At 39.8% G+C, this 26,064-nt stretch overlaps 2 protein-coding genes across 3 annotated transcripts in view; one reads left to right on the top strand and one right to left on the bottom strand.

Moving 5' to 3' along the window:
- Ptdss1 (phosphatidylserine synthase 1) overlaps nt 1-13,047 on the bottom strand; it is a 61,854-nt gene extending 48,807 nt beyond the window's left edge. The window contains exons 1-2 of the mRNA XM_021215391.1: nt 12,206-13,047; nt 959-1,050 (exon numbers count right to left, since the gene is read on the bottom strand). Of these exons, the coding sequence (XP_021071050.1) occupies nt 959-1,050; nt 12,206-12,384 (271 nt within the window). The 5' untranslated portion in view covers nt 12,385-13,047. The remainder of the gene's footprint in view (nt 1-958; nt 1,051-12,205) is intronic.
- The window catches only part of Mterf3 (mitochondrial transcription termination factor 3), a 24,583-nt gene continuing 11,337 nt past the window's right edge, over nt 12,819-26,064 (top strand). Inside the window, exons 1-5 of one of the 2 annotated variants that reach the window (XM_029547319.1) lie at nt 12,829-12,944; nt 15,275-15,624; nt 17,228-17,380; nt 22,651-22,840; nt 23,933-24,019. In XM_029547319.1, the coding sequence (XP_029403179.1) occupies nt 15,303-15,624; nt 17,228-17,380; nt 22,651-22,840; nt 23,933-24,019 (752 nt within the window). In that variant the 5' untranslated portion in view covers nt 12,829-12,944; nt 15,275-15,302. Of the gene's footprint in view, nt 12,945-15,274; nt 15,625-17,227; nt 17,381-22,650; nt 22,841-23,932; nt 24,020-26,064 lie in introns of both variants that reach the window. The other variant, XM_021215392.1, reaches the window with a different exon arrangement.

The raw sequence follows: 26,064 nt of genomic DNA, 5'->3' as shown, positions 1-26,064 counted from the left end.
TATACAGAGAAACCCTGTTTCGAAAAAAACCAAGAGGCCAGCCTGGTCTACAGAGTGAGTTCCAGGACAACCAGGGCTACACAGAGAAACCCTTGAAAAAAAAAAACCAAAATAAAATAAAATAAAATAAAATAAAATATCAAATCTAGGGGCTGGAAGGATTGCTCAGTGGTTAAGAGCACTGACTGCTCTTCCGAAGGTTCTGAGTTCAAATCCCAGCAACCACATGGTGGCTCACAACCATCCATGAGATCTGACACCCTTTTCTGGGGCATCTGAAGACAGCTATAGTGTACTTAGATATGATAATAAATAAATCTTTAAAAAAATATATCAAATCATAGTCTTACCATGTAAGCTCCCTCTCTCGTACATAATTCTATCATGATGCAAAGGCATGATGCAAAGGCAAGGAGCCTCATCAGAGCATATAGAATGGACTTTCAGCTTGAAAACTGTGAGCTTCAAAACCTCCATGCTTTATGAGGTATGCAGTCCCAGGTATTTTGTTATTGCAATTAATAAACAAGCCACGACAGGCATGGTGGGGCATGACTTTAATCACAGCACTTAGGAGGCAGAGGCAAGCAGATCTCTGAGTTCGAGGCCAGCCTGGTCTACAGAGTGAGTTCCAGGACAGCCAGAGATACACAGAGAAACCCCGTCTTGATAAAAACCAAAAGGAAAAAAGAAAAGAAAACAACATATATGTTTAATATTATTAATTCAGTTAGCTCTCAGAATATCTTCCTGTTATCCCCATCAAACAGGAGAAAAACTGAAACACATTTAAGGATATGGGGGCCACAGAGCTGGGAAGAGCCAGAACAGGCAATCTAGCTACTGAGTCTATATCCATGATAGTTATGCAAAACCCATCTTCTAGATGATTTGCATCTCAAAAACTCAGAAGGGCTTGATACACAGGAGAACTCCATTAACTTAAGACATGACTCACCATTGGGGAATGCTAACACGCTGATGATGAGAAAGAAGAAAATAACAGAAAGGATGCCTCTCCAGATGTTGTCTTCAGGAACAGAGTCATCCCTGAAAATGGAAAATGACATTGAGAATCCACCTTCAGATTTAAACAGGAAACCAAAATCAAGTATGCTTTCCACAGTCAAACACCAGAGATTGCAGACTTACTTCTGCTAAGCGAAGTCACTACACACAGTTCACTGTTTAGTGTCACATCCTAAAACCAACACTCTCACAATAAAGCCCAGGTCTAATGTAAAAGGAAACAGAGGCTGAAGTTAGAGATCAGTAGTGTTATGTGCTTAGCATGCACAAAGCTCATCTCTGCCACCAAAATTTCAATGAAATAATATATAAGGAAAACTGATCTTAAACACCAACATATATTCTACTCATTCATTTGAGATCCACTGTTCTTCAAACACAAAACCCCAAGATGTCAAAAACACAAAGTTTTGTTTTAGAGAAATATCTTGATCTTAAAAAATACAAAGGATAATGTTGGTATCAGGATCAGCTCTGAACTCAGTGACATCACACCTAGGTGACAGAGACCCCCCCCCCAGCACATCTGCAGCCATGACAACCAATACACCCAATATTCCCAGATACACATTCACACCTTTACCTATGAGCAGGCTATTTAACTAGTCACATAAAAGGCAGACCCTTCTGACCTCTTTCTCTCTCTCTTCCCCTCTCCCCTTCTTGGCCCCCACCTTTACCCTTTTCCCCCACAGTAAACCTCTGCCACATGGAACTGCTTTAGCCTGGTGTGGTCTGTCAGGATGCAAGCTGCGCTTTTAACACGACAGATACCCTTGCTTGATAAAGGAAGTGGCAAGGGAAATTTTCATAAAGTCAGAATTGAACATGAAATTACCAGGAAAGAAGCAATGTGACAAGATTATATCAACTATTCTTGAAAATGGACCAACAAGATGCAAAAGGCATGAAAACGGTAGTAAACAATGAAGGAGCAGTAAACAAACAAAATCAAGATGAGAAAAGAAAAATTACAAGATTTAAAATCAGAGTAGAAGCAGAATGATAAAAAACAAAACAAAACAAAACAAAACAAAACAAAACTCCCTCTCATGTCTGGCTTTCTAGCATCACTTATTTATTGATTCATCAACCCAGTGATTGGACTGGCCCCATTTGCTGGTTGATAAGTGTTCCCCGTTACCTTGCCAGAATCACACTTCTGAAATAGGGATGCATTCCCTTCTGTTCTTGGAACCTGACACATGCTACATTTAACAGACTGTGGACTAACTCTTGATAACAATGAGCTACTGTGCAAACACTATGTTACACCCTTTATGTTGAAGGAGTGAGACAGACAGACTGATAGACTAATAAACACTAACCGGTAATATATGTGGAACTCACAAAAAGCAAATGCAATGAAGCAGAAATGTAAGAAAAGAAGAGGATTTCCTCAATTCTTGATAATTTCTGAGAAGCTTGACAGAAGAAAGTTCAGTACTGTAGTTTTTAAAATGTAAAATGAGTAGGCAGAAAGTATGGCATAAAGCAGAATGGAAGGAGACATTTCAAAGGCAAAGAGACAAGAAGCAGGTAAAAAGAAGCTGAATTTATGACAGGCAGTGGCAGCTAATCCCAGCACTTGGGAGGCAGAGGCAGGTGGGTCTCTAAGTTTGAGGCGATCCTGATCTACAGAACAAGCTCTAGGACAGCCAGGGCTATGCAGAGAAACCCTGTTTTGAAAAACTCAAACCAAACCAAACCAAACAAAAAAACAAACAAACAAACAAAAAACCCAAACAACAAGAACAACAACCTCCCTTCCCAGAAGCTGTGCAGGTTAAGGTTCTTGCTGTGTAAGTCTTTGATCCCCAGAACTCATAGAAAGGTGGAAGAGAACAAAAGTTGTCCTCTAGTCTTCATACAAGCCCACACATTCACAATGTGTGTGCCCTCTCACACACACAAACACAAAAGAAAAAAAAAAGTTATCACTCAAATAAAGTGTGGGTCATCACAACATGAAGAGACCTGGAATGATACGAAGAGCTGCCTTGATAAGGGCTGCCCTAGGGTACTGGGTTAAAAACAGAAGCTGGCAGCTAAGTTTCTGCCACCAATTAATTAGCTTCTAGAGTTAGGACAGGGCTGAGCACAGTTCTGAAATGAGGTCACACAGCATTTCCTAGACCATCCATGTGCCCAAGTAGTTAAAAAAAAAAACTGAGTCATTATAGGGCTCACTCCAAAGCCAAACCTCAGAAGCCAACAGATCTCATAGGCTAGCACTGTGTAATTTTATTTCAATGGACACCCCAATGATTTACTGTCTACCACATTGCCCTAAATATCCTAGCCTGGTCCCTTTGGCTGGAACTCAAGGAGGCTCCATATTCCTTTGACAGGCCACTAGGTCTAACTGAAAAATAGCTGCATAGGAGAAACAGCATCTCCCTTCAAAACAACATCCCAGTATCCTTGCTGTGCGATGGTGACACTAATACCGCCTCTTTATCAAGTATGCACTGTGCACTGGGGACTTTACTGACAGTTAACGTTATTGCTAATTTTCACAGCCAAATGCAAAACAGATATTATCAACTGGGATTTTAAAATGACACAACAGCCAAGAAACGTTGAGTACACTGCCTATAGCATACAGGTTAAGAAGCTACAGAGCTAGCATTGGAACCAGGGCTACTAGATCCTAAGGATAATGACCAGCTTCTGGGAAGTCAGTATAAGCTATGCCAGAGGCAAAGGGTTGGAAGGAAGGAAATTGACAGCTACATTATATACATGCTACAAGTTAAACTTAAGGGTAAAATCAATCACTGTTGTGTGGAGAAAGGGGGGAATCACATAATCCACACTTTACCTGAAAATAATGTGGATGATTAGAAACAAAGTGGGGTAGTATAGACTAGAAAATCTGATTAATTAAAAACAAGTCAACCACCTCAGAATGGAAACATTATCCTGAGGTACAGCACAACATACAGAAACCACGAGCAAATAATAAATCAGCACAGAAATAATGTGAAAGAAACTGAAGCAGTAATGCTATCCAAGAAAATCCAAACTTGAGGAAAGTACCTATGGCTCATATGAAGACAAAGGGCTGAGTGTTCTAACTTGGAAAGCATTCCTTTAAAAATCAATTAATAGGAATTACAACAAACAGTCACAGCAAAATCAACAGGGAAATGGGAGAGGGTTATGAAGAAACTAGCATCAGGCAGGAAATGAAAAGATATTCACTGAAAGAGATAGACAAATTAAGGTAACACTACGAGACCATTTTTAGCTGACTAAGTTGGAGAGTCTATGAACAAACAGGTAAGTAGGCACTCTATGCATTAGTTACTGTTGCATGAACTTACAACTTTTACAGAGGGAGGTTAGTGAGTAACATTCTACACTTACAACCTTGTATATCCTGTGGCTCAGGCTTTCTACTCTGAGAACCTCCCTTAAAACATTCTCTTGTGAATGTTAAATGGCATGTATACAAGGCTGCATAATTGTATATATTCACAAAAGACTAGACACAAGTTAGCCATTCACCAAAGAAATCTGATTATAGTCTAGTCTCACAGCAGAAAACTAGGTAGCCATAAAAAGCAATGGAAGTTTCTACAAATTAACTGTTCCCAAAAATTAAAAAGACATCATGAAGTAAAGAAACAATAGAGCAGTAGGCATGATAAGCAATTATTTGTATAAATAAGGGTTAATATATAGGAATATAAGTTATAATTTGTATCTACAGCCATATAAAATGTCTTTGCACCCAAGAAACAAGAAAAAACAAGTTAGGGTCTGAAAGAGAGGTACTGGGAGAGACTTTTCCCTACACAAATCTTTGGTGTAACTTTAACTTCAAACAATGTGAATAAAAGTCCTTAGAAATCATCAAATCAATCTCCATTTCAAATTACTGGAAAATGAGATGGCTCAGTGGATAAAAGCTTGTGTACAAGACCAACTCTGAGTTCAATCCCCACAACTCACATAAAGGCAGAAAGACAGAACTGACTTCACAGAGACGTATTCTGACCCCCACATACCCACTTCAGCATACATGTTCTCCTTTTCCCAACTCACTCACTCTCTCCCTCCCACCATCTCTCTCTCTGACTCACATACACATAATACTTTTCTAATTTAAAAATAATTATTGACTAATCAAAACACTTGAAAACACACATCAAAAATAAGAACTTGGGATCAATACTAAGGATTTAAAATCAAAGCCAGATGTAGTAAAACATATAGGTAATCTGATCACTTAGGAAACGAATGTAGGAAGACTGGGAGTTTGAGACCAGCTGAGAACAAGACTGCGATGAAGTTCCCAAAGGAACAGGCCCCACCTTGTTCTGACAAGGGACTTCTGGTGCTCACAGCAAGTATACAGTGGATATCTGCAATATATTGGGTGGGGGGCAAGAATGTTGCAGATGATTTGGTAGAGTGGGTGGTGATCCCTATTTAACCTACAGTGTGCACTGACAGATTTTCCTTCACCCTGCAAAGGGTCCCTGCAGGGGCCTGCAGAGCCTACAGCTGGTAATACTATTCAACACCTCCATGCTGTGAACATGGATCCAGTACTGTAGAAACCACTCAGAAAGGGGAAAAACCAGAGCAGGGAAAGGACAAATCAGGACACTTAGTGACTCTATGTCAGTTTAATTTTTGACATGTATGGGCAACTGGAGTATAGTCTTCAGAAGACTAGGCAACCCCACTTACTCATGACTGTTAGACAAAGTTTTTCTCCATGGAACCAGGAAGATAACACGATCTAGTCTTCACCATGACTCCACAGGCCTCTAGGCTAGGTGTCCCTCTTCTCCTCTAATTTCCTTTAATTTGAGTCACTGAATTAGAAAAAAACATGTCATAATCAAGGATCATCTTTCTCCATGGAAAATGTAATCTTAGGTTACAAAATAGACCTATGTTTCCTAGATGTCATAGTTTTAACGATGAATTTATTCTATCTTAAAGACTTGAGATCTGGGTCAAGAATTATTTGCTCAAAGATCCACTAAAGAACTTCTTTCAAGTTTGCATAGGACATATTTCATCCTCTCAATGATGGAAGATATTGGGCATCAACAATTTGACAGGAAAAAATATTGTAATGAAAGAAGCTAAAATAAATGGCATTGAGAACTATACACATGGGTCATCTTCTTGCTTCTTGGAACATCAAGAAAGGTGTTCAGGAAAAGAACCAGCCAAATGAGCTTGAAGGGTGCTATGTGCTTGTGAATGGGCAAGAAGAGCTGAGGGGTGAGAGGTGGGGGTGGGGGAGAGAGGACAGAGACACACACAGAGAGACAGAAACAGGAGGAGAAATGCGAGAGAGAAAGATAGCAGTACTAGGGTGCCTTTGTTAGGGTTTTACTGCTGTGAACAGACACCATGACCATGGCAAATCTTATAAGGATAGCATTTAATCACCACTAATTTCTTAGCTCCAGCTAAGCAGCATCAATTGTCCCAGTAGTTCCTTCTATTCTGGACTCTAAAGCCAGAGTCACATGGCCAAAGCTGCAGAGGTCTGTGGCTTGCTGGGGCCCCTTGTTCTAATTATATCATCACTACCTATCTGTTTTCCAACTCCTTCACTACCTAAGCTTGGCTGAAACTTGCTCTGTAGACAGAACTCAGACATCTGCAGACCTGTCTCCTAAACAATGTGATTAAAGGTGTGGTCCACCAAACCTGGATTTTAGGTTTTTCTTCACTTTGAACTTGGCTCTGTTCTAGGGTGGCCTTGAACTCAGAGATATGCTTGTCTTTGCCTCCTGGGATTAAAGGCTTCTACAACTATGCCTGGACCTAAATTTAGCTGGGTAGGATCTTACCCCAAGGTCACTACTCCCTAAATTCAATTTATTATCCTTGAACACAGGACTTAGCTCCATTTCATCTTCTGCTGCCCCTTTAATACTCAATCTACATATTTTCTATTTTTCCTTTCTAAGCTTGCTATGCATATTCAAAACACTCTTCATGAGATTTAACCAGCAAACAAAGTCTGTGATGGTCATCTCAGAGACTTCCTTTATCAATGCAATTAATCAGAGTCTCTTTACCTTAGCCTCAGTCAGACTCTTCAGGCAAGAGCAACAAGCAGCCATGTTCTTCACCAAAATACTACAAAAACAGTCTCTAGGCCACATAAGTTCTTCTACACTGAAACTTCTTGGGCCAGGTCTGCACAATTCAAATCACTCTCAGTAACAAAATCTGCCATAGTCTTACTAGGATAGCCCATTAAGCCCCATTTAAAACATTCCACTGTTTTCCAAATCGAAAGTCTCAAAATCCATAGTCTTCCAAACAAAAGCACAGTTAAGCTTACCACAGCAATACCCCAGTCCCTGGTACCAACTTCTGTCTTAGTTAGGGTTTTACTGTTGTAAAATGACAGCATGACCAAGGCAAGTCTTATAAGGAGAACATTTAATTGGGGCTGGCTTACAGATACAGAGGTTCAGTCCATTATCATAGAGGCTTTGAGCAGAATACTAACTTCCAGGCAGCTAGGATAAGGGTCTTAAAACCCACACCCACAATGCCAAGTCTACTCCAAGAAAGCCACACTTACTCCAACAGGGCCACACCTTCTGATAGTGCCACTCCCTGGGCAGAGCATATACAAATGATCACACAGGGTAAGCCAGGGAGGCAGGCAGCCAGAATAAAAGTTTTGCTTTAATTGGTAATGATCCTTGAAGATAGGCTTGGGAGTATGCTGTTCTAAGGGGCTAGTGATTTGCTAAGATAAAGTTTGAAATAGTCAATGGAGAACAGGTACGAGAGCCCTCCAAAACCTGCTAACGATAACCCAGGTAAGTTCAAGGATAGCAAAGAGTTAGGATGAATGGAATAGGGACAGTTCAGCTGTGGAGCAGTACTGAACACCAAGCCAGGTCCAAGGAAGCAAACCAAGCGGGTTGGACCAGTCCTGGTTTCTGGATTAGCTGAAATGTAAAAGCAGCTAACTCCTATACACAAATCAAGAGCTATGAGGACTACATCACAAGATAAACTGTGCTATGTCTGAAACAATAAACAAGTATTTAAAAGGACCAGTGTGAATTAGCACCAATTACCAAGAGGCCTGAATATATAATATATTCAGGGTAAGGTACCATTGAAATCAAAGTATTTAAGTCATCCAAGGGTCTATTCACTACAGATGATTTCAAAGAAACATATAACTCTTCAATCTAATAGGTTATAATCTTATTAGGAGGAAAAACAGACACATTTTAAAAAATTAAAAAAAAAATACTTATTTAATCCTAATTTTTAAATGATTCAAATAACTGGGAAACAGAAATGGTGAGTATCAATGTTAACTATCCTTCAAATGCAAATTAACGCAATGAAGCTTAATTGCAATCTGTGTCTAGGGTTGGTTTAGTGTTGGCTGTATACTTCTTGAGCCATTACTACAAACCACTAATTAATATTCCTAATGTCTATTACAGAAAGAGAAGAAAAAAAAAACCATATCTATAAGAAAGCAGGACCAAGACAACCTCATTAGTAGTGTATGGAAGCATGTTCTATTGGGCCTTTATATACTCTTGAAGGAAAAATCAGGAAGGCTGGCAGAAAGCCCTATAGAACCACAGAGAGGGCAAGAAATAAGACCCAAGGAAAAATTAAAAACTGGAATTTCCAAAGCTGGTAAGGAAAATTAAATTAAGCAAAAAAGCCACTAATCAAAAACAAAGCAAACATCTGTCCATTCCCTTGTCCCTTGCCTATCCTCTTAGTTCTATATCTGGAGAAAACAAGGGCAAAAGAATTAATAATCACACAGGTACAGCCATTTGCACTAAAACAATCTCATCTACACAGGGAACAATTTCTGTTGACAAGTGCTGCCAATTCACTGCAACCCTTTCAATCATGGGTAACAATGGCAGAAGCATGTATGATTTAAATTTTGGGTGTCATTTTGTTTTGTTTTTGAGACAGTATTAGTATGTCGCCTTGGCTGGCTTGAAAGTCACTATGTTAAATGACTCTATTTAAAATAGGGGAAGAGAGAACAAGTTTCCTCCATTATAAGACCCTCCTAGTAAGATTTCGGGGGTGAAATAAATAAAAGAAACCTTCCAACAATATGCACTCAGTGATCATAAGAACTTCCCAACAAGTACTATTTCTGAATGGTTCTACCATCTTCCAATAGCAACATCTTGTATTGAACCTCCCAGCAATTAAGTACCCTTGAGGTGATACTCAAACTAAAGAACTATCAAACAGAAGAACTCCTGAACAAATCCAACCTTACTTCAGACTTCTGTTTGCTGTATCAAATCCTTCACAATCTAAAACTCTTGCTGGGTATTCATAGCGTATGATCTCACCCAGCACTGTTCTTACATTCTGGTAATACACCACCTTCAAAGTATTCTATTCTCTTAGGTAAGTAATCTTTGCAAAAGAAAAATTAAGCCATATTTTAAAAGTTTGATTGAAGGAATTATACTGAACATAAGTTTATATAAGTTTATATAATATACAAAAAGAGGTCATTACAAAAAAAGCATAGTGTAAAAACTTTTTAGTTGAGAAACCATTACTTTCAATCTTCATGAGACAGTCTTAGCTATCATTATAATATCCCACTTACATGGACCATAAACTATTACAAAAAAATAGACACTAGTAACTCTTTACTTCTATTAATTATGCATCTGATTTTATGTAAAGTAAATGTGGGATTAATTCATCAGTATGTGGTTTCTTTGGGAAATTAGCATAAGAAATAAAATTAGTATAACTTTTGGAAAGCTCCATAGCTCAAAGTTCAGGTGATTTTTTTTTTTAAATTACTTTTTCACAAGCTACTAAGATTTGTACTTGTTTTTTACACTTCTCTGCCGCAATGCTTCAACTAGACAGAATATCACCTAAAAAAGAAATTCGAGAACATTACTTTCTGAATTAGAAAAGAAAAAAATAGCTGTATTTTGAACGGCCTACAATAATTTTAAAGACACGCTACTGAAACAAATTATTCATTCTGCTTTTCATCATGTAAAATTAAATAGTATAATATGAAAATATATAAATAAAATAATAATAATATAGTTTTTGTCCTTTCAAAAGAACCCTTTCGCCACTCTGCCACTTCAAATCCACCTATTAGAGGAAGTTAAATAGAAATTAATGTGAAACAAGCAGGTATGTTATACAAGGCTCACTTTCTAATACCTCTACCTTCATTCTCAATTCCAGAACATACTATATCTTTTCAGCAACAAATATAGTTTAGAAAGCTTTATCAAGCAATGAAGTGGTGCTTCTTAATTCAGTGCCATGCACTTAGCTAAGCAACAACTATCTTATGACAACCCTATAAGGTGTTAATACTGGTATTTTCATTTTGCGTACAGAGGAGAAGACTGGGGACTAACAAATTAGGCAGTCATACAACTTTTATAGAATAAAATCCATTGTCACGATGAGTAGTTGACAGTAACCATAATTAGGCTCAAGAGTGAGTTCTCTCCAAAGCTAGAAATTTGACTGGCTAGATGCTATAGGAAGAAAGGTCTTGTCTGCAAAATAGCATACTTTACAACAATGGAAGTGGCACCCCTAGGTAAGAATAACTGTTGCCTACTGTTTCTATGTTTGAAGTAATTTATACAAATAAACATCTGCAATTTAGTCTATGTTGTACAGTGCTATCTCATGTAGTATTGCATGCCTCTGACCTCCCCTCTACTACATACCAGACATTTCTTCAAAACTTACGACTGGTCAACTTATTTTCCCCAGACTTTGACTGATTACTGATAAAAATACCAGGAAAAGCTGAATGTGTTGGTTCAAGCTTATACTCACAACACTGGGCTAAGGCAGGAGTAAGGGTTAAAGGGTAGCTTAGGCTATACAGTCTAATCCTATCACAAACAAAAAGAAGGGTAAACACTCAGGACATCATATATCAGGTATTCTACTCAGTAGTGCACACACTCATTTAATCTTCCTAATCCTGAAGTGAATACAAACTTTTTATTCATTTTATAGGCATGAACCCTCACACTGAAAACAAAGTTAAATAACTTCCCTAAAATCACTGCCAGTTTTGAAATCTTGGTTACTCTTGGAAGCCATAATGGTATGGTGGGTAGGGTATGACTCCCCTCTCTTTAAAAAAATGTAATTCAGATATTATAAATTGCAAAACAGAAATAGGGGTGTGTGTGTTGTAGGATCCATTAGCTCCTTGGCTGAGGTCAAGGGGCCACAGATAGTAGCTTTGTAAGATATGAAATACACAGCTATTAGAAGTGATCTGAATATGTGTGTATATTTTTAGGGGAATAAGAGAGCCATGTTATGTTGTGTGCATTTTATGTGTTTTGTTTAGTGTGGTTAGCATTCTCTAGTCTCTAGATAGAACACAATTGCTTGACACTATCTCCTTTCAGCCAGTATTTTAGAGATGCATGAGAGGGCAGGATGTGCCTTGTGATGTGTGGTCAGCGGAAGCCTATAGAGTACAGTACATTGGAAATGATGGGTATTGGCTTGTGCTTCATGGGAGGCATCCACTGGGATGTGTGTCAACAGCGACTGCTGATGCTGTGCATAGAGGTGGTGTTTGAGACTGGGAGAAGTTACACTAGATGACTATGAAAAATGTATATAAAAGGAAAAACAGTTTGGTGCACCTCACATGTACATTTGTGTGTGTGCGCCTGGTAATACTGAATGCCTGAGGATTTTTCTGCGTACGGTGTGTGTTTTATGTGTGTAGTGTGGGTTGAAGGAGGTTCAATCATGAAATGGTTCATGTGGTTTGCTGGAGACAGACCACGGATGAGTGGTTTGAGATCAGAGCCTTCTGATAGTGACAGAGAATGATACAGAGCAAGGGGTGTGGGTCACGCAGATAGGTGACCTGCATGAGTTCCTGGTGTGGTCCGACGTAGTGAATGAGAAAGATGGGATTTGGACATGAGGGGTGGCAGGTGGAAAACTAGGCAGAGAGGACTGTAAGCCACGCGGTAGGCAGAGTAGCTAAGTGGCCCTTGTGTCCGCGAGCTTGCACGCGTGGAACAGCTACTCACTTCCATACCACCAGCCACACCTGGCCACCCTCACCTCTACTGCTTCCCGGTCTGTCGTCTCTGTCCTCTCTCCGGCGCTCCGTGCGACTCCAGGCCAGACTTACCTGGTGAAGGCGAAGTACATGAGGCTGATGATGGTGAAGCTGAGCAGGGTGATGGTGTGCGGTCGGTAGAAGAAGTCTATGGTGATGTCCTCCACTTGCTGCTCGTTGATCATGCGGAAATGCATCCTGTAGTTCACATCATCCTTGCTCAGAGTCCTGCTCCCCACGCAGGACGCCATAGTTCTTCTCCCCGTCCTGCCTCGGCCCGGGAGGGCCCGGCCCTAGAAGGCTGGGACCCCGGCAGTGACGGACCGCAGCAGCGAAGCTGTCTGACGCTGGGGCGGGGTCTGGCACCCTGAGAAGGGTGCTAGCACAGGGAAGGACCCGCGCGAGGGCGGGGTCGCGGCGCCACCACCGCGGCCCCGGGCAGGGGGAGAAGGCAGCCTGAAGAGGCAGCCTAGCAGGGCGACAACGTAGAGCTCTCACCCTCCCCACATTACGGCGGAGTGACTGATCCTGGGAACGCGACGACCAGCCCCAGGGCCTGGCAAACCCAGGCCGGCTCTGTCCCGGTCCCCCCGCGGAATCCCTTCCCGCGCCGCCGCAGATGGTCTCGCCCATTCGCAGCGCAGCCCACGTGGGGGGCGGTCCCGGCCTAGCGTAGCGAATCGCTGGCTTGCGGAGCTACAAGGAGCGTAGGTTGCACGGTCGATGTGAAGCAGGAGCGCGAGACCGCCGTATGGTCGGGTTGGGGACCGGCCTACCTGTACCCAGCAGCGTCCGGGAGCCTCGCGGCTTGGTAGGTATCGGTGACTGGGAGAGGAAGTTCGGGCTCGATCGATCCGTCCCTAAACCTTGTGGGGGCAACGCCGCCAGGCTTGTTTATCAGCTTTAGACTAGGGTCCCGCCTTCCTGCGGAAGTCCTTCCTGGATAAAGCCGGTTGGTTTAAGAGTCTAAGGACCGCGGCTGCGCTGCCCAGATACCTTTATTACGAAATGTGCCTTTCATCCCTGGAGAGCTCAGGATTAGTTGTAAAGATCTTGAACCTAGAAAAGCCTGTTTCGGCTCTTATTCCTGTTCCTAACAACAACAGAAAGAGTGCCCGGTACCGCCGATAACTGGCGTACCCTACTAATGAACTTGAGAGATTTTAAGGATTTTTTTTCTTTTGTCTTCTTAATGTACATACCGTAAGGCGTTATTCACGAGTGCACATCTTTACTCGTTTCTGAGTCCTTTGTGTCTGTATTTGTCCTGGACTCATTTCCACTCAACAAACTGGAACCCTCCAAACCTCTGACTTGCTGCTCAAAAGACCCTGGGAAGATGGGTTTCCAGAGTGGGCAGAACTGTGCTGTCCTTCTGCACAGGCTATCAATCATTGACATTGCTGAGACAGTGAAGTTATGTGAAAGGGAGTGCATTGGCAAGTAAAAGTGGAGGGTGAACATTAGTCTTTAGCACTCAGATCTTTAATTGCAAATGGAATTTAACAGAGTCTACTAGATGTGGAAAGGGTATTGCATTTGATTCTGGACAGACTCTAGAATTAAATTGGAGTTCTGGGAAGTGGTTTGTAAGTACCCTAGAGCCTTATTGTAATCCCCAGCATTATAAAAAGTACTTTGATGCTGAGAGTGGACCAGTGTTTTTTTCTAGCTTAGCATACATAAAAGCATGTGAAGAATAGCATTTGAACCTCCATCATCGTGGGCTACAATGATAGATCCAGTCTTGACAGTCAGGACCTCCACTTGTAGATTGGACCTGCCTGGTGTGCTGAAGTTTCTCTCGAAGCTTGGTCTTGTCTAGGTGGCACAACTTAGTTCCTACTTTAACTATTTTGGAGACAAGAGGAAGTTTGAGGGGAAAATTGGCAGGCTTGGAAGCCCCCTTCCAACTAAAAATTTAGCAAAAATTGCCTATTCCACAAGGTTATTGCCAACACTGCCTTCCTACGCCACTTCAGAAGGAAAGATTTGCACTTGTATTATTCTTAGCAAGCATCCCCAATCTATAACAAGAGATTAAACTCTCAAATGTTTCTTCCTATTCAGGACATAAAACTAACTGAATCCTCTGGCTAGAGAAACAAAACACAGTTTTGACAGTTACTCTTTTTTTTTTTTTTTTTTTTTGTCTGTTTAGTTGATTATACTCCTGGCTAACATTTATTGAGCATTTTCCATTTATTCATTTACTTATTTGAGCTGTGTCACACATGTAGCTCATGCTAGCTCTAAACTTTGAGCAATCTTGCCTCAGGCTTCTGAGTTCTGGGATTACAGGCATGACCTCCCCACTCCACGCTCCTTTATATTGATTATTTTAATTAATATTTAGGTATTGTACTCAATTCTTTCTGCTGTTTTGGTTTTGGAATTGGTTACTTGTTTGAGTTTTATTCTTTTTCTTTTCTTTTAGACAGTCTCACTACATTGTTCCTGCTTGACTTGAGCTTTCAGTGCACATCTATGTCTCAGAAGTAGAAATATAGGAGGCCTTCACTCCCAGGCCCAGCTGCTCCCTATTTTGACCCTTTCTGTTTGAAAGACTTTTTTTTCCAAGCATAATTTTACCAAACCAATTTTGTTCAAGTCTGTTTTGAAGAAACTGGGTCTCAGAGTCAGTCAACAGTTTCACTGTTCTGTTTAGGAATGTGACTCATTTAAGACAGTGGGTTTCTTTTCATTTACCTTTTGACTAATTTATAATCATAAGATACATTTTAATAACTCAGTATTACAATCATCTGCAACATATTTTCTAAATACACTTCAAACCATAGTTTCTTTTAAAAAGCAAATTGATTAACAGTTGATTTGGTTGCATTGTAATTTGAGCATTTACAAAAATTTTGGTTAAACATCATTCTTTGTTTTTAAATTGTAAGGCATATCTTTATTTTTCCAGTTCAAATGTTCCTGTCGTGGTTGGTAACTGAGACTGCCTGTAGTTTTGGCTTTTGATGTATTAGAAATTTTTGACTTCCCCAGACATATTTATTCAAATCCTTTGTTTTTGGAAGTAAGTTATTATCTTTTTTTGTTTTTGCTGTTTGAATACTGTTTTAAATGTGCGAGTAAATTAATCTTTCTTCCTTTGATGGGTTTGTTTTTCCTTTGTAGACCGAAATATCCAAAAAAAAAAAAAAAAATGGCTCTATTAGCCCAACAGTTATCCAGATGGTTCAACTCAGTTAAATTGAATAGCTTCATTAAAGCCACACAAGTCACAAAACACTCTGCAAGACCAGGAAAAACCTTGATGACCGGCTTCTCAGCTCAGGCTCTGCTGTCCTTTGACACTTGCTTTCTCCAGCGGGGAATTAAGACTTACAGGACTTTGTTCTCCTGTAGTAGTTTCCATTCTGCCAGCACAAATAGAAAAAAGAGTACTGCCAAAAGCACTCTGCTTCCTTCAGTGAGTGAACAGCAAGAGAAGATACTTAGTCTTGAATCAGAGCTGCCTCTTGAAGGTAATTCTGGACATTGAGAAAAGTCCCCTTTTCACAGATAGTTTTGATCATACTACATATTTAGACATGTGTATACTCATCTATTTCACATCCTGTTTTATACCAGGCAAAAAAAGGAACAACATTGGTTCTATTCTTTTAGTTCTGTTAAACTGTTATTTTAATAAGTTCCTAGGTTAATTGATTTGTGTCAGATTATTTTATAGCTAAGTGTGTAAGATGTTTGCTTTCTAAATATTCTGCTTTATAGCTTCTCTTGAAAAGTGTCCTTTTGGCATTAACTAGAGTTATTAGGGTTTAATTGTTATATTTATCTTTGGAATATACAGTTTCAACATAGTGACTTAACTGTGTAATAATGATTAAGTGGGAACTGTTATTTTACACCTCAGATTTCCCTTGAATTGCTTTATAGTCAACCTTCCTCTTTCCATGCCTCCTGCTATATATAATCTGTGGTTAAGCCACAGGTAGAATACTACTCCATTAGTAGAATGTGAAGGGACGCTAAAGGAGGAGGCAGGGAAGAGAAACTGACTATGAATGAGCAAAGATAATTAATAGAGTAAAACAATAAAAGATCATAGTCTGGGTTCCTTAAAGTGACAATTTCAAATGTCTTCCATACCAAATTATATTAAAACAACAGCAGAGAACTCCATATCTGGGCAAACTGGCAAAGTGTTACAGGTGGTAGAAATTCTCTTAAAAGAGTAATCTGGAGATGTTGGCATTGGATCAGAATGAATAAATTCAGAATATCAAAACTTTAGAATGTAGATTTGGAATTTTTTAAAGTCATTCTTTCGGCCAAGTTCAGGATCCATGGTAAACCCTGTGTCTCACAATGTGGTTGAAGAGCAGTAGATCTTTAATATTACCTGTTGATGAAACATGAAGAGAAATAGTTCTGTGCCTTACCCAGACAAGATGATTCAAATTTGTAATCCCAGCATTTAGTAGGCTGAGGCAGGAGGATTGCCTGGGTTGTGTTCATTGTCTCAAAAATAGATTGAATACCTTGAACCTTCCCAACAAGCTTCTTACCTTAGAGGGACAGCAGTTGGTCTCTCTGGAACTCTTAGATCTTAGGCCATTTGTGGACCTTTGTGGTGTGGGGGTCACCACTATTAGGCCATGCTGGCTCTTTCTGTACTCCTGCTGACTCAGCCTGCACAGTGGAATGCTGGGATTACAGATGTAGATCATCATGCTAAGTTTAGACTTCATAAATATCTACTTCTGGAATAATCCCAATATTTATTTAAGCAATGAAAGACACAAAGTAGAGAAGATAGAATATTTATGGAAATAGATTTTGCATTGTTCCTTTTTTAAGATTTACTTTATTTTTAATTATACATGTGTATATGGGTATGTGCATGTGAATGCAGGTGCCTTTGAAGCCCATAGGCTAGTATTGGAGGCCCTGGAATTGGAGTTATAAGATTGGAAACTGCCTGTTGTAGGTGCTGTGATCCAAACTGCAAGAGCAGTACTTGACTGCCGAGTCATTTCTGCAGCCCCTTTATAGAAATAATTTTCTGCATGTACATGATACTGCTGACTCAATTCTCTTCTTTCTTCATGACTCACTGCAAAGAACTGGATGACTTGCCTCCATTGTCTCCGTTGCAGTCAGTTTCAGAGGAGGAGGCTATTCAGATTGCTGCATACCCTCTGCTACCCCTCTCCTCCTTCACACTTGCAGATTACATAGACCATTCCAAGACTCTGCAGAAGTTAGTGCAGCTTGGTAAGTTTCTAACCTAGCAGTCAGCCCTATCACATGATGTGTTAGTCTGTTGACCCATGGTATACTGCTCTCTGTTTGCCATGTTATATCACCTGACTCTCTTGCTGGAGCCCACTGTCCTCATATGGATTATTCTCTCAGCTTGGACCATAACTTTCTTAATATACTAGCTAGTAGGTTATCCTTGAATCTAGGTAATTAAAGACAGCCAGATCCTTTTATTGCACACTTCCATTTGGTCCTGTCTGTAATGTAGCTCTTTGTTGCACCATTGTCTTTGTTGAACCATTGTCTTTGTTGAACCATTGTCTTTTTTTTTTTTTGAGTCTGGTTTGGCACTTCTACTTGATTTTCTCAGTAATGATCCTAGGGAGTTGACAGGAATTATATGGGTAAGAGATTGAAGAATCCAAGTTTCCCATATACAGGCATACATAGTTCCCCATTTTTAACTTGTACCTCAGCTTGGACATCTTAATCTTTAGGGACTCCAATTTCTGAGCCATTCAGGTTATTGTTGTTGTTTAATGGGTTTTGAGTCTTGTACTAAGTTAGGGTTACTATTGCTGTGATGAGACATCATGACCATGAAAACTCTTATAAACAAAAACATTTAGTTAGGGCTGACTTACAGTTCAGAGGTTTAGTTCCTGCATGGCAGCATGCAGGCAGACATGGTACTAGAGAGAAGCTCAGAGTTCTACATCTGGAACTTCAGGTAGCAAAAAGAGTCATATTAAGCTTGGTTTGAGCATTTTAAACCTCAAAGCTAACCTCCAGTGACACACTTCCTCCAACAAGGTCACACCTGTCCAAACAAGGCCACACCTCCTAATAGTACCACTTTCTGTGGGTCTATGGGGGCCATTTTCATTCAAACTACCAGAAATATTTTGTACTGAAAATACCTGGCAGTAGAAGTGTTTGATATTTGACACTTTCTTGTTTTTTTATTGGGTTTTTTTTTTTTTTGAGCTATTTGCATAGACCTGAAAACCTAAACAAAATCAAATTCTAAAACTTTGAGTGTTTCACATCCTGGTGTTTGTTCATTTGAGTTCTTTTCTGTGGGCCTTTCAGTTTCTTCTTCTCCCCGATAAAACTGTCCTATATCTTGGACAACTAGTTTTGTTTTGTTTGTTTATTTGTTTAATCAGAAAGAGAAAAGAATACCTGTGACATACCAGAGACCCTCAGAGGTTGTCCTTGGTTTATTGTTTCCTCCAAGTCTCCAAGTTTGCTCTTATCCTCTGTTATCTTTAGTTCTCATTTGTCACTGAACAACTGCAGGCAACTCCTACCTTGTTGATTTTGTGTGTGTGTGTGTGTGTGTGTGCGTGTGTGTGTGTGTATATATATACACATGTAGAAAGCAATTTTTTTTTTTTCATTTAATGGCTTGCATTTGTTTTGTTTTAGGTCAGGTTCTTTCCTTATTCTGGACTTGCAGATAGGCTAAGCTGATTGGCCAATGGGCCCCAGGGAGTTTTCTGTCTCTACTTCTCTACTGTCTCCATCTACCCAGTACTGGGATTACAACTGCACATCACTCACTAAGCTTTTTTTTTTTTTTTAATGTGGATTAAACTCAGGCCTTCAGGCTTACAATGCAAGTACTATACATATATACATACTGAACTATCTCTCTAGCCCTAACTTGATAACTTTCTATTCTTCAGTCATATTGGCCCTGCAAAAGATCTGTAGTGTTAGTGTTCTTTCTGTAATGCAAATTGGCTATACAGGTTAACTGCTTAGAAACTTAAAAAGTCTTTGAGTTCTCCCTCAGTTCCTGTTCATCTTATCAATCCCCTGCTTTGTCTACTTCACTTCTTTGGTTGACCAATAGGTAGAGAACTTATTTCAAGTTCAATAGCTTCTGAAATGTGTTCTCTGGCCATACATCTGAGTGACTCTTCTTGAGTTCCACTCTACCTGTTTTTAATGCCTGCACTAATGTCAGCATATGGTAATGTTTCACTCCTGTGTGTGACCTAGTTAGCCAGGTATTACCCAAATGTGTAAGAAGTGACCCATGTTCCCAAGATACTTCATGTGAGGCTAGAGGCATGTAATCTCTGCATAGGGAGCCAGAGGTAGGCAGATACCTGTGAGATCAAGGCCAGCCTAGTCTATGTAGTGAGTTCTAGGCTAGTCAGGGTTACAAATACCTATTTGAGAATAACTGGAAGAAGATAGAGATGAGAATTCCCCAATGAGATAAAAATAAAGTCTCTTTGACTAACCTAAGCATCCATCACTTAGTGAATAATTAAAGGAAATACATTACACATACACACAATGGGATACCAGTCAGTAGTATCAGAGAATGAAAATCATTTCCAACAGGATTTGGAGGACTTACATACAAAGGAATGTTTCATTAGTAAATGATGAATAAATCAAGCTCACAGAAACAAAGAAGAATGGTGGGTGGGGTAAGGAAGATGAACATGGGGAGATGTTGGTGGAAGGATACAAAGTGTCGAGTCTTAGTAAGTTCTGGAAAACTATGATCTACTAAGAGTATGTTTTAAATACACACACACACAAACACACAATACATGGGGTGATATGTTAATTAGCTTTGTCTAATTAAGAAATAGTACGGTTATACCTAAAACATCTGTTGAACCTCAGAATGTACACAGCTTAAGAGATGCTTTCTGTAGTAAGTTCAGAGATGAGAGATGACATGTGGTATCTGCCTTGAGCAGCAGAGTAAGTTACCTTTACTTTCAGAACAGCTTCCCTACCCTATAGCATATACTTAATGTGATGAAGGATCAACATGGTCTTGACCTATGAATAATTTACTGTATACTTAGAGCTTTAGGATATGTTCCACCCATTCCTTTTGTATGAGCTAATAATTTCAGTAACATGCCTTAGAAAGCAACTGTAAATGGCAGTAACCTAGAGGATCCATTAAAGCCTTGGTCCTCTTCTGTTTGTTTTCCTGCTTTTTCTGCTTGTTCTAAATATCAGGAGGTCAGTCCTGTGCACAGGGGCTCCTGTGTTGCTGGCTTCTAAGCAGCTTCTGCCAGGGCACTGTAAAGGCCAGAAGGGCCAGGCCAGGTCATTTCCCCCATTCTCACTCTTCTTTAGGTCCTTTAACTTCTCCATGGCAACAGCTTTCTTTCATGTGTCCTTTCACTAATAGATTACAGCTCTCTCTGGCTCTGGAAAAGGATTGGTCTACTTATCTGTGTTGCTAGACATCCCTTTGTGTATCCACTTTACTCTCCTCATGACATCATATTACATTTCCTTTCATTTGTGCTCTGTAGGGTAATATGCTTTCCAGACCCTGGCTGATGACTTGAGTGTGTATAGCAGTAAAAGATGCAAGCCAGGATCTGTTAGAGCATCTATTGCTCACTTTCTATGCCCTGTCCTTAGCAGAAGTGGCTGTTCCACTGTGGACAGTCAGTGGCTGGATTTTTATTTTAATGGAATCATGTGTGAGCCTTGTACTCTCCTGATGGGATTTTTCCCCCACTGCTTCTAAAAAGCAACCCCACGACCAGGGTATGACAGCTCATGCTGAGTGAGGCCCTCCAACATGTGTAAACTCACTTGAAGTCCAAGTCTTTTACATTATTTTTAAAACATTTCCCCCGTATGTCACAGATTTTTGAAACTAGTTTCCATCTCATTTTTCACATCATTCGTTAATTGTACTTGGTTTTCTTTTATTTTTAAATTACATATAGTTAATAGTTGAGTTGAAATGATGGCTTTCAGATAGTGATACAGGCTAAAATCAAAACATAATGCAAGTAAAGATTTATAAGCTCTTTAGTTAGGATAGTAGGTTTATCTAATTGACAAATATGATGGACTGGATATTAATTGTATATCATACTTTGTAATTTACATAATTGTTATGGTTATGCTCAATTTATGTCTGAGAGAAGAGCCCTTTTTTTAAAAAAAAATTTGGTCAGAAAAGGTGAGATGTTTGGGATTGGTGAGATGCTTTGATTTAATCCAGCCCCCAAATTGGGAATCTGCGTGTTTAAATGCTAAAGGTCCTTTTCCCCAGTTGGTTTTGTTTGTTTGTTTGTTTGTTTGCGAAGAGCCAGTGGCTAATGGCTGGGCAGGTAAACTGAGGTAGGACCTTTGGACCTAGAAAGAGGATATGCTCCATAATTCAGAGGGAGACAGATCAGAATTAGAGCTGTAGAAAGAAAATGTAGATGAGAAGGATTATGACCCCTGGAAGGGCTGTTGTTCATAAGCATCTTGGGCAGTAAAGACTAGGGAGCCGCCCAGCAGGAGCCAGGGCAACAGAGGAGATAAAATAAAGAACTAGAGGGTGTGAAGCCAGGATTGCAGGAGGGAAATGTGTGCTAGCTGAGGGGAAGATTAGAACTGCCCAACCTTTGAGTTAGTCAAGTTATATTAAAATTAACTGTGTGTATCTCTCTGTGTGCGTGTTTATTTGAGAATCCAGATAGCTCCTAGGTGGGTAAAATGAGTGGGCATGACCCACCAGGAGCATAGCAGGTTAACTAAACTACAGCTGCATTATTGAATTAAAATGTCATCACTAGTGTGTGGTAAATTGTTTTAGTTTATTCTGAGTTTCTGGTCTCTATTCCATGTGGGAGTGTGGTGTGTGTGGGTATGTGGCACACTAATAATACCAACAAATTTAGTTTTGTAATTATATTTGTTTCTAAAATTGGTGAATGGATATGATGATTTTTTTTGATTGTGGATACAATTATGAAAAATGTTATTCCATTGCTTTTATAAGACATATGTAAAGGTGCCTCTAGAAATAATTTTAGAAAGTGAGTTTTATGGTACTGAGTATTAAACCTGTGGTTTTATGTATACTAAGCAAACACTCTACCACTGAACTAACTCTAGCCTTTTTCTATTTTTCTTTTATCTTTGTATTTTAAAATAGTCCCTTCAAGTTTCACCATTGGCCATGAACTCACCATATAACTCAGGCAGGCCTCAAACTTACAATCCTCCTGACTCAGCCTTCCAAGTAGCTATCAACATGATTTAATGACTTTGTCTTTGAGGAAAATTTAAGAATAAATGTTTTTTGTCTTTTTTTCTACATTGACCTTTAACATATAAATGCTATAATTGATTTTACTTCACTTCTGCACCGAGTTCACTTAAAAGCTTCCATTTGTCTATATCAGTTATCCCTTAAAACTATTATTCATCAGTAGTCTTTTCTATATGAAATTAATGACTGAATAAGAAATTATCTTCAAACCAATCTTTTTCATTTGTTATAGGAGTGGATTTGTCTAAGATAGAAAAACATCCAGATGCAGCCAACCTCCTTCTAAGGCTGGATTTTGAAAAACACATTAAGCAAATACTGCTATTTCTTAAAGATTTGGGTTTAGAAGATAACCAGCTGGGACCATTTCTGACAAAAAATTATGCTATTTTTTCTGAAGACCTTGAAAATCTTAAGACCAGGTAAAGTTTGAAATGATTCCCACATAACCTAGGAAGTACTTATGAAAGAATTACTTATATGTGTATGAGGAACTTTGTAGTCTGCTATTCAAGTATCTTCTGGATGAGGATGATGGCTTGTACATGCTCAGGCCAGGGAGTGGTACTATTAGAAGTTGAGGCCCTGTTGGAGAAGGTATGTCACTGTGGGTGAGAGCTTTTATAAGATCCTCATACTAGCTGCCTGGAAGCCAGTATTCTGCTATGAAGCTGTAGAACTCTCAGCTCCTCCTACACCATGCTTGCCTCGATGCTACCATGCTCCCGCCTTGACAGTAATGGACTGAACCTCTGAAACTGTAACCCAGGCCTAATCAAATGTCCTTATAAGAGTTGCCTTGGTCATGATATCTGTTCACAGCAGTAAAACCCTAGGCAGTGAATATCCATGGTTCTTTTAATTATGGACTTCTGATCTTAAGAGTATTTAAAATAATTGTTTTGTCTTAACTATCAGTTATTATTTTCACATTTCAACTTAACTAATGAGTTAATATTGAAATTCTTCAGAAACCATAAATTTTTTCTCTGACGTTTTTATTAGCAAATAATTGAATTATCTAAGAGTACACTTAGAAATTGGGCAGATTATGAAAGCATGGTCATTACTGTTTTTTTCTTTCCTTTTTCCTGTTTGGAAACAGGGTCTCACTATATCATCTTGACTGGCCTTGAACTTACAACCCTCCTCCTTCGGCCTTCTAAGTGCTGGAATTAAAGATGTGTACCACCATGCCCAATATTTCTAATTTTTGATGGCAGATATTTAGCATTCTTTGACCAAATGATTTAATAATAATAATAACAAAAACAATATACTTTAATAATATGTTATCTCATAAATTAAAATCCCCTTCATCGTAATCATGGTTCTCTCAAAAAGAAATCTGGTAGGTAGCCCTTCCATATATATTTATTAGAATGGATTACAGGCTGTGATCTTGCTGATCCAACAGTGGCTGTCTCATGACCAAAAAGCCAAAAATGCTTTAGTTATTTGTTCCATGAGGTTGGAAGTCTCAGCACTCTCAGTCTGTTGCTGGGATCTTGCAGAATCCTGGACAGTTGGTGGTCTTCAGTACGTGTTAGACTCCTAAAGACGTTGGTACTGATACCATGCAAAGAATGCCAAAGCAACAGGTAAATGCACTTCTTGTCATCTAGAGTAAGGGTAACAAACAAAACAAAAACAAAAGCTTCCTTCTTCTAGGTCTTTTTATGTGGGCTGTTACTAGATGGTGTGGCCTCGATTTAAGGTGGGTCTTTCCCCCTCAAATAATCTAGAAAATCCCCATATAGGTAAGCACCCAGAAACTTGGTTTAGTTAACTCCATGTGTACTCAAGTTGACATCCATGATTAGGTGTCACACGCTTTCTTTGAATTGTAAATATCTTTGTACTTTAGTCATCCATCAGACAGTTGACAGTCTGAAGACACTGTAAGATGATGTCAACCCAGAACAAGACAGCTCTGTTCTCACGTTAATGATAACTTCACCACTTGTCTCCCCTGGGTCAGTATGTGTTCTCAGGCACACTGAGTGGAGGTACTACTCAGTTTACCTGATTACTCAATCACAATTATCACTCATGGCTTTTGTCATTCACCTCCAGTGAAACACCAGGGCCTCTCAGTTCTATCTTGACCATCTCTCACATCAAGTGGACATTTCTGTCAATCTCCACCTGGGATATTTTGCCTCTCATCCTGCCAAGATAACAGCACTATTCCTCTATTGTTACCCAGTCAATCCTTCTAGAATAGACCAGTGATTTTCAATGTTCCTATTGCTGTGACCCTTTAATACAGTTCCTTGTGTTGTGTTGATCCCCCAATCATAAAGTTATTTTGTTGCTACTTCATAACTATAACATTGCTACTGTTGTATAAATCGTAATGTAAATATCTAATATACAGTATATTTGACATGTGAACCCTGTGAAAAGGTCAGACAGCCCTCTGCCAAAGTGGTTGTACCCACATGTTGAAAATCTCTGCTCTAGATTGTCCTCTACACTGGGATTGAGCTACAGAGGTCTTGGCAGTTCCTTGAGCTAATAATAAACTAATGTCATTTCTATGAAGTAGGAAAAGAAATAAGCTCAAAACATTGCATTTCTTACATTGAACATCTTAGTTAAGGCACTGGACCAGGCATCAGACTTAAGACTGGTGCTTTCTCATCATGGGACTCAGACTCCTGAGATAGAAATTATCATGACACAGGAAGGAGTGATTCTAAAAACTTCACACCCAGCATCCTGGCTTCAGGTATAGATTCCTTCACCATTCAAAAGCCAGTGTGCCTCATTACTCCAGATTTATCCCAGTAAAGCATGAATGTCACACAGTGGGAATCATTTGAGAGGTTTTGCCTTAATTATTACATGAGGCATAGAAAGTTTGAGTAATTTACCCAAAATTAGACACACAGTAGTATAAATAGCAAAACTATGACTCTAACCAGGTTGGCCAAACTCCAGGGTTCTAACTACTTAACTAATGTAATATAGCATCTTCCTATAATTAATCTGTGAAAGAAACCTATGTTTTAAGGAGGCAAAGTTTCTTGCTTCACATACTCTTAAAACTAGAGAAATGTTTATTAGAGGGTAGGGCACCAGGCATGGGGGAATAAAAGGAGTGAGAGAAAACCCGAGTCCCACCAGAGTTCCAGTGCTGTGGGCGGGAGGACTTGGGAGTACTGCTGCACACTTTCCTTACCACCCCAGGTGGTTGTCTGGCTGTGGGAATCCACTGAACCCAGCCCGCAAGGGAGTGGACAAGGGACAATCCTAGGTCTCTGGGCCTCACTGAGGCCAGAGATAACAGGTTCTCAGTCTTGGGCATCCCAGATGCCACTGGACACCATGGAAGAGCTGAGAACAAAATGGGGGCCCCGGGGGCAGCTTGGTCATCCCAGGGCTGAAGGGAGGAGAGGGCAGGAAGAGGGGGGGTGCTGGGTGGTTCCCACGTAGTCAAGAGTTCTTAGTCCGGTCCACTCGTGAGGTTAGACACAGCTCTTTAGGGGAAAGCCTATCCAATCGTTCAAGCATGGTAGGCCTTGATGAGCAGAGACGGTCTATGGTATTAGAGCTTTATTGTAGAAAGGCAGGGAGAAAGAAAGAGAGTAGGAAGAAGGAGACCAACCATGGCCACGTGGAGTGAAGGGGGAAGGGAGGG

Source organism: Mus pahari, chromosome 16 (genome assembly GCF_900095145.1).
Source record: "Mus pahari chromosome 16, PAHARI_EIJ_v1.1, whole genome shotgun sequence".
NCBI lineage: Eukaryota > Metazoa > Chordata > Mammalia > Rodentia > Muridae > Mus > Mus pahari.
Note: the sequence above shows the minus strand (reverse complement) of the source record. Positions and strands in the feature narration are given on the sequence as shown.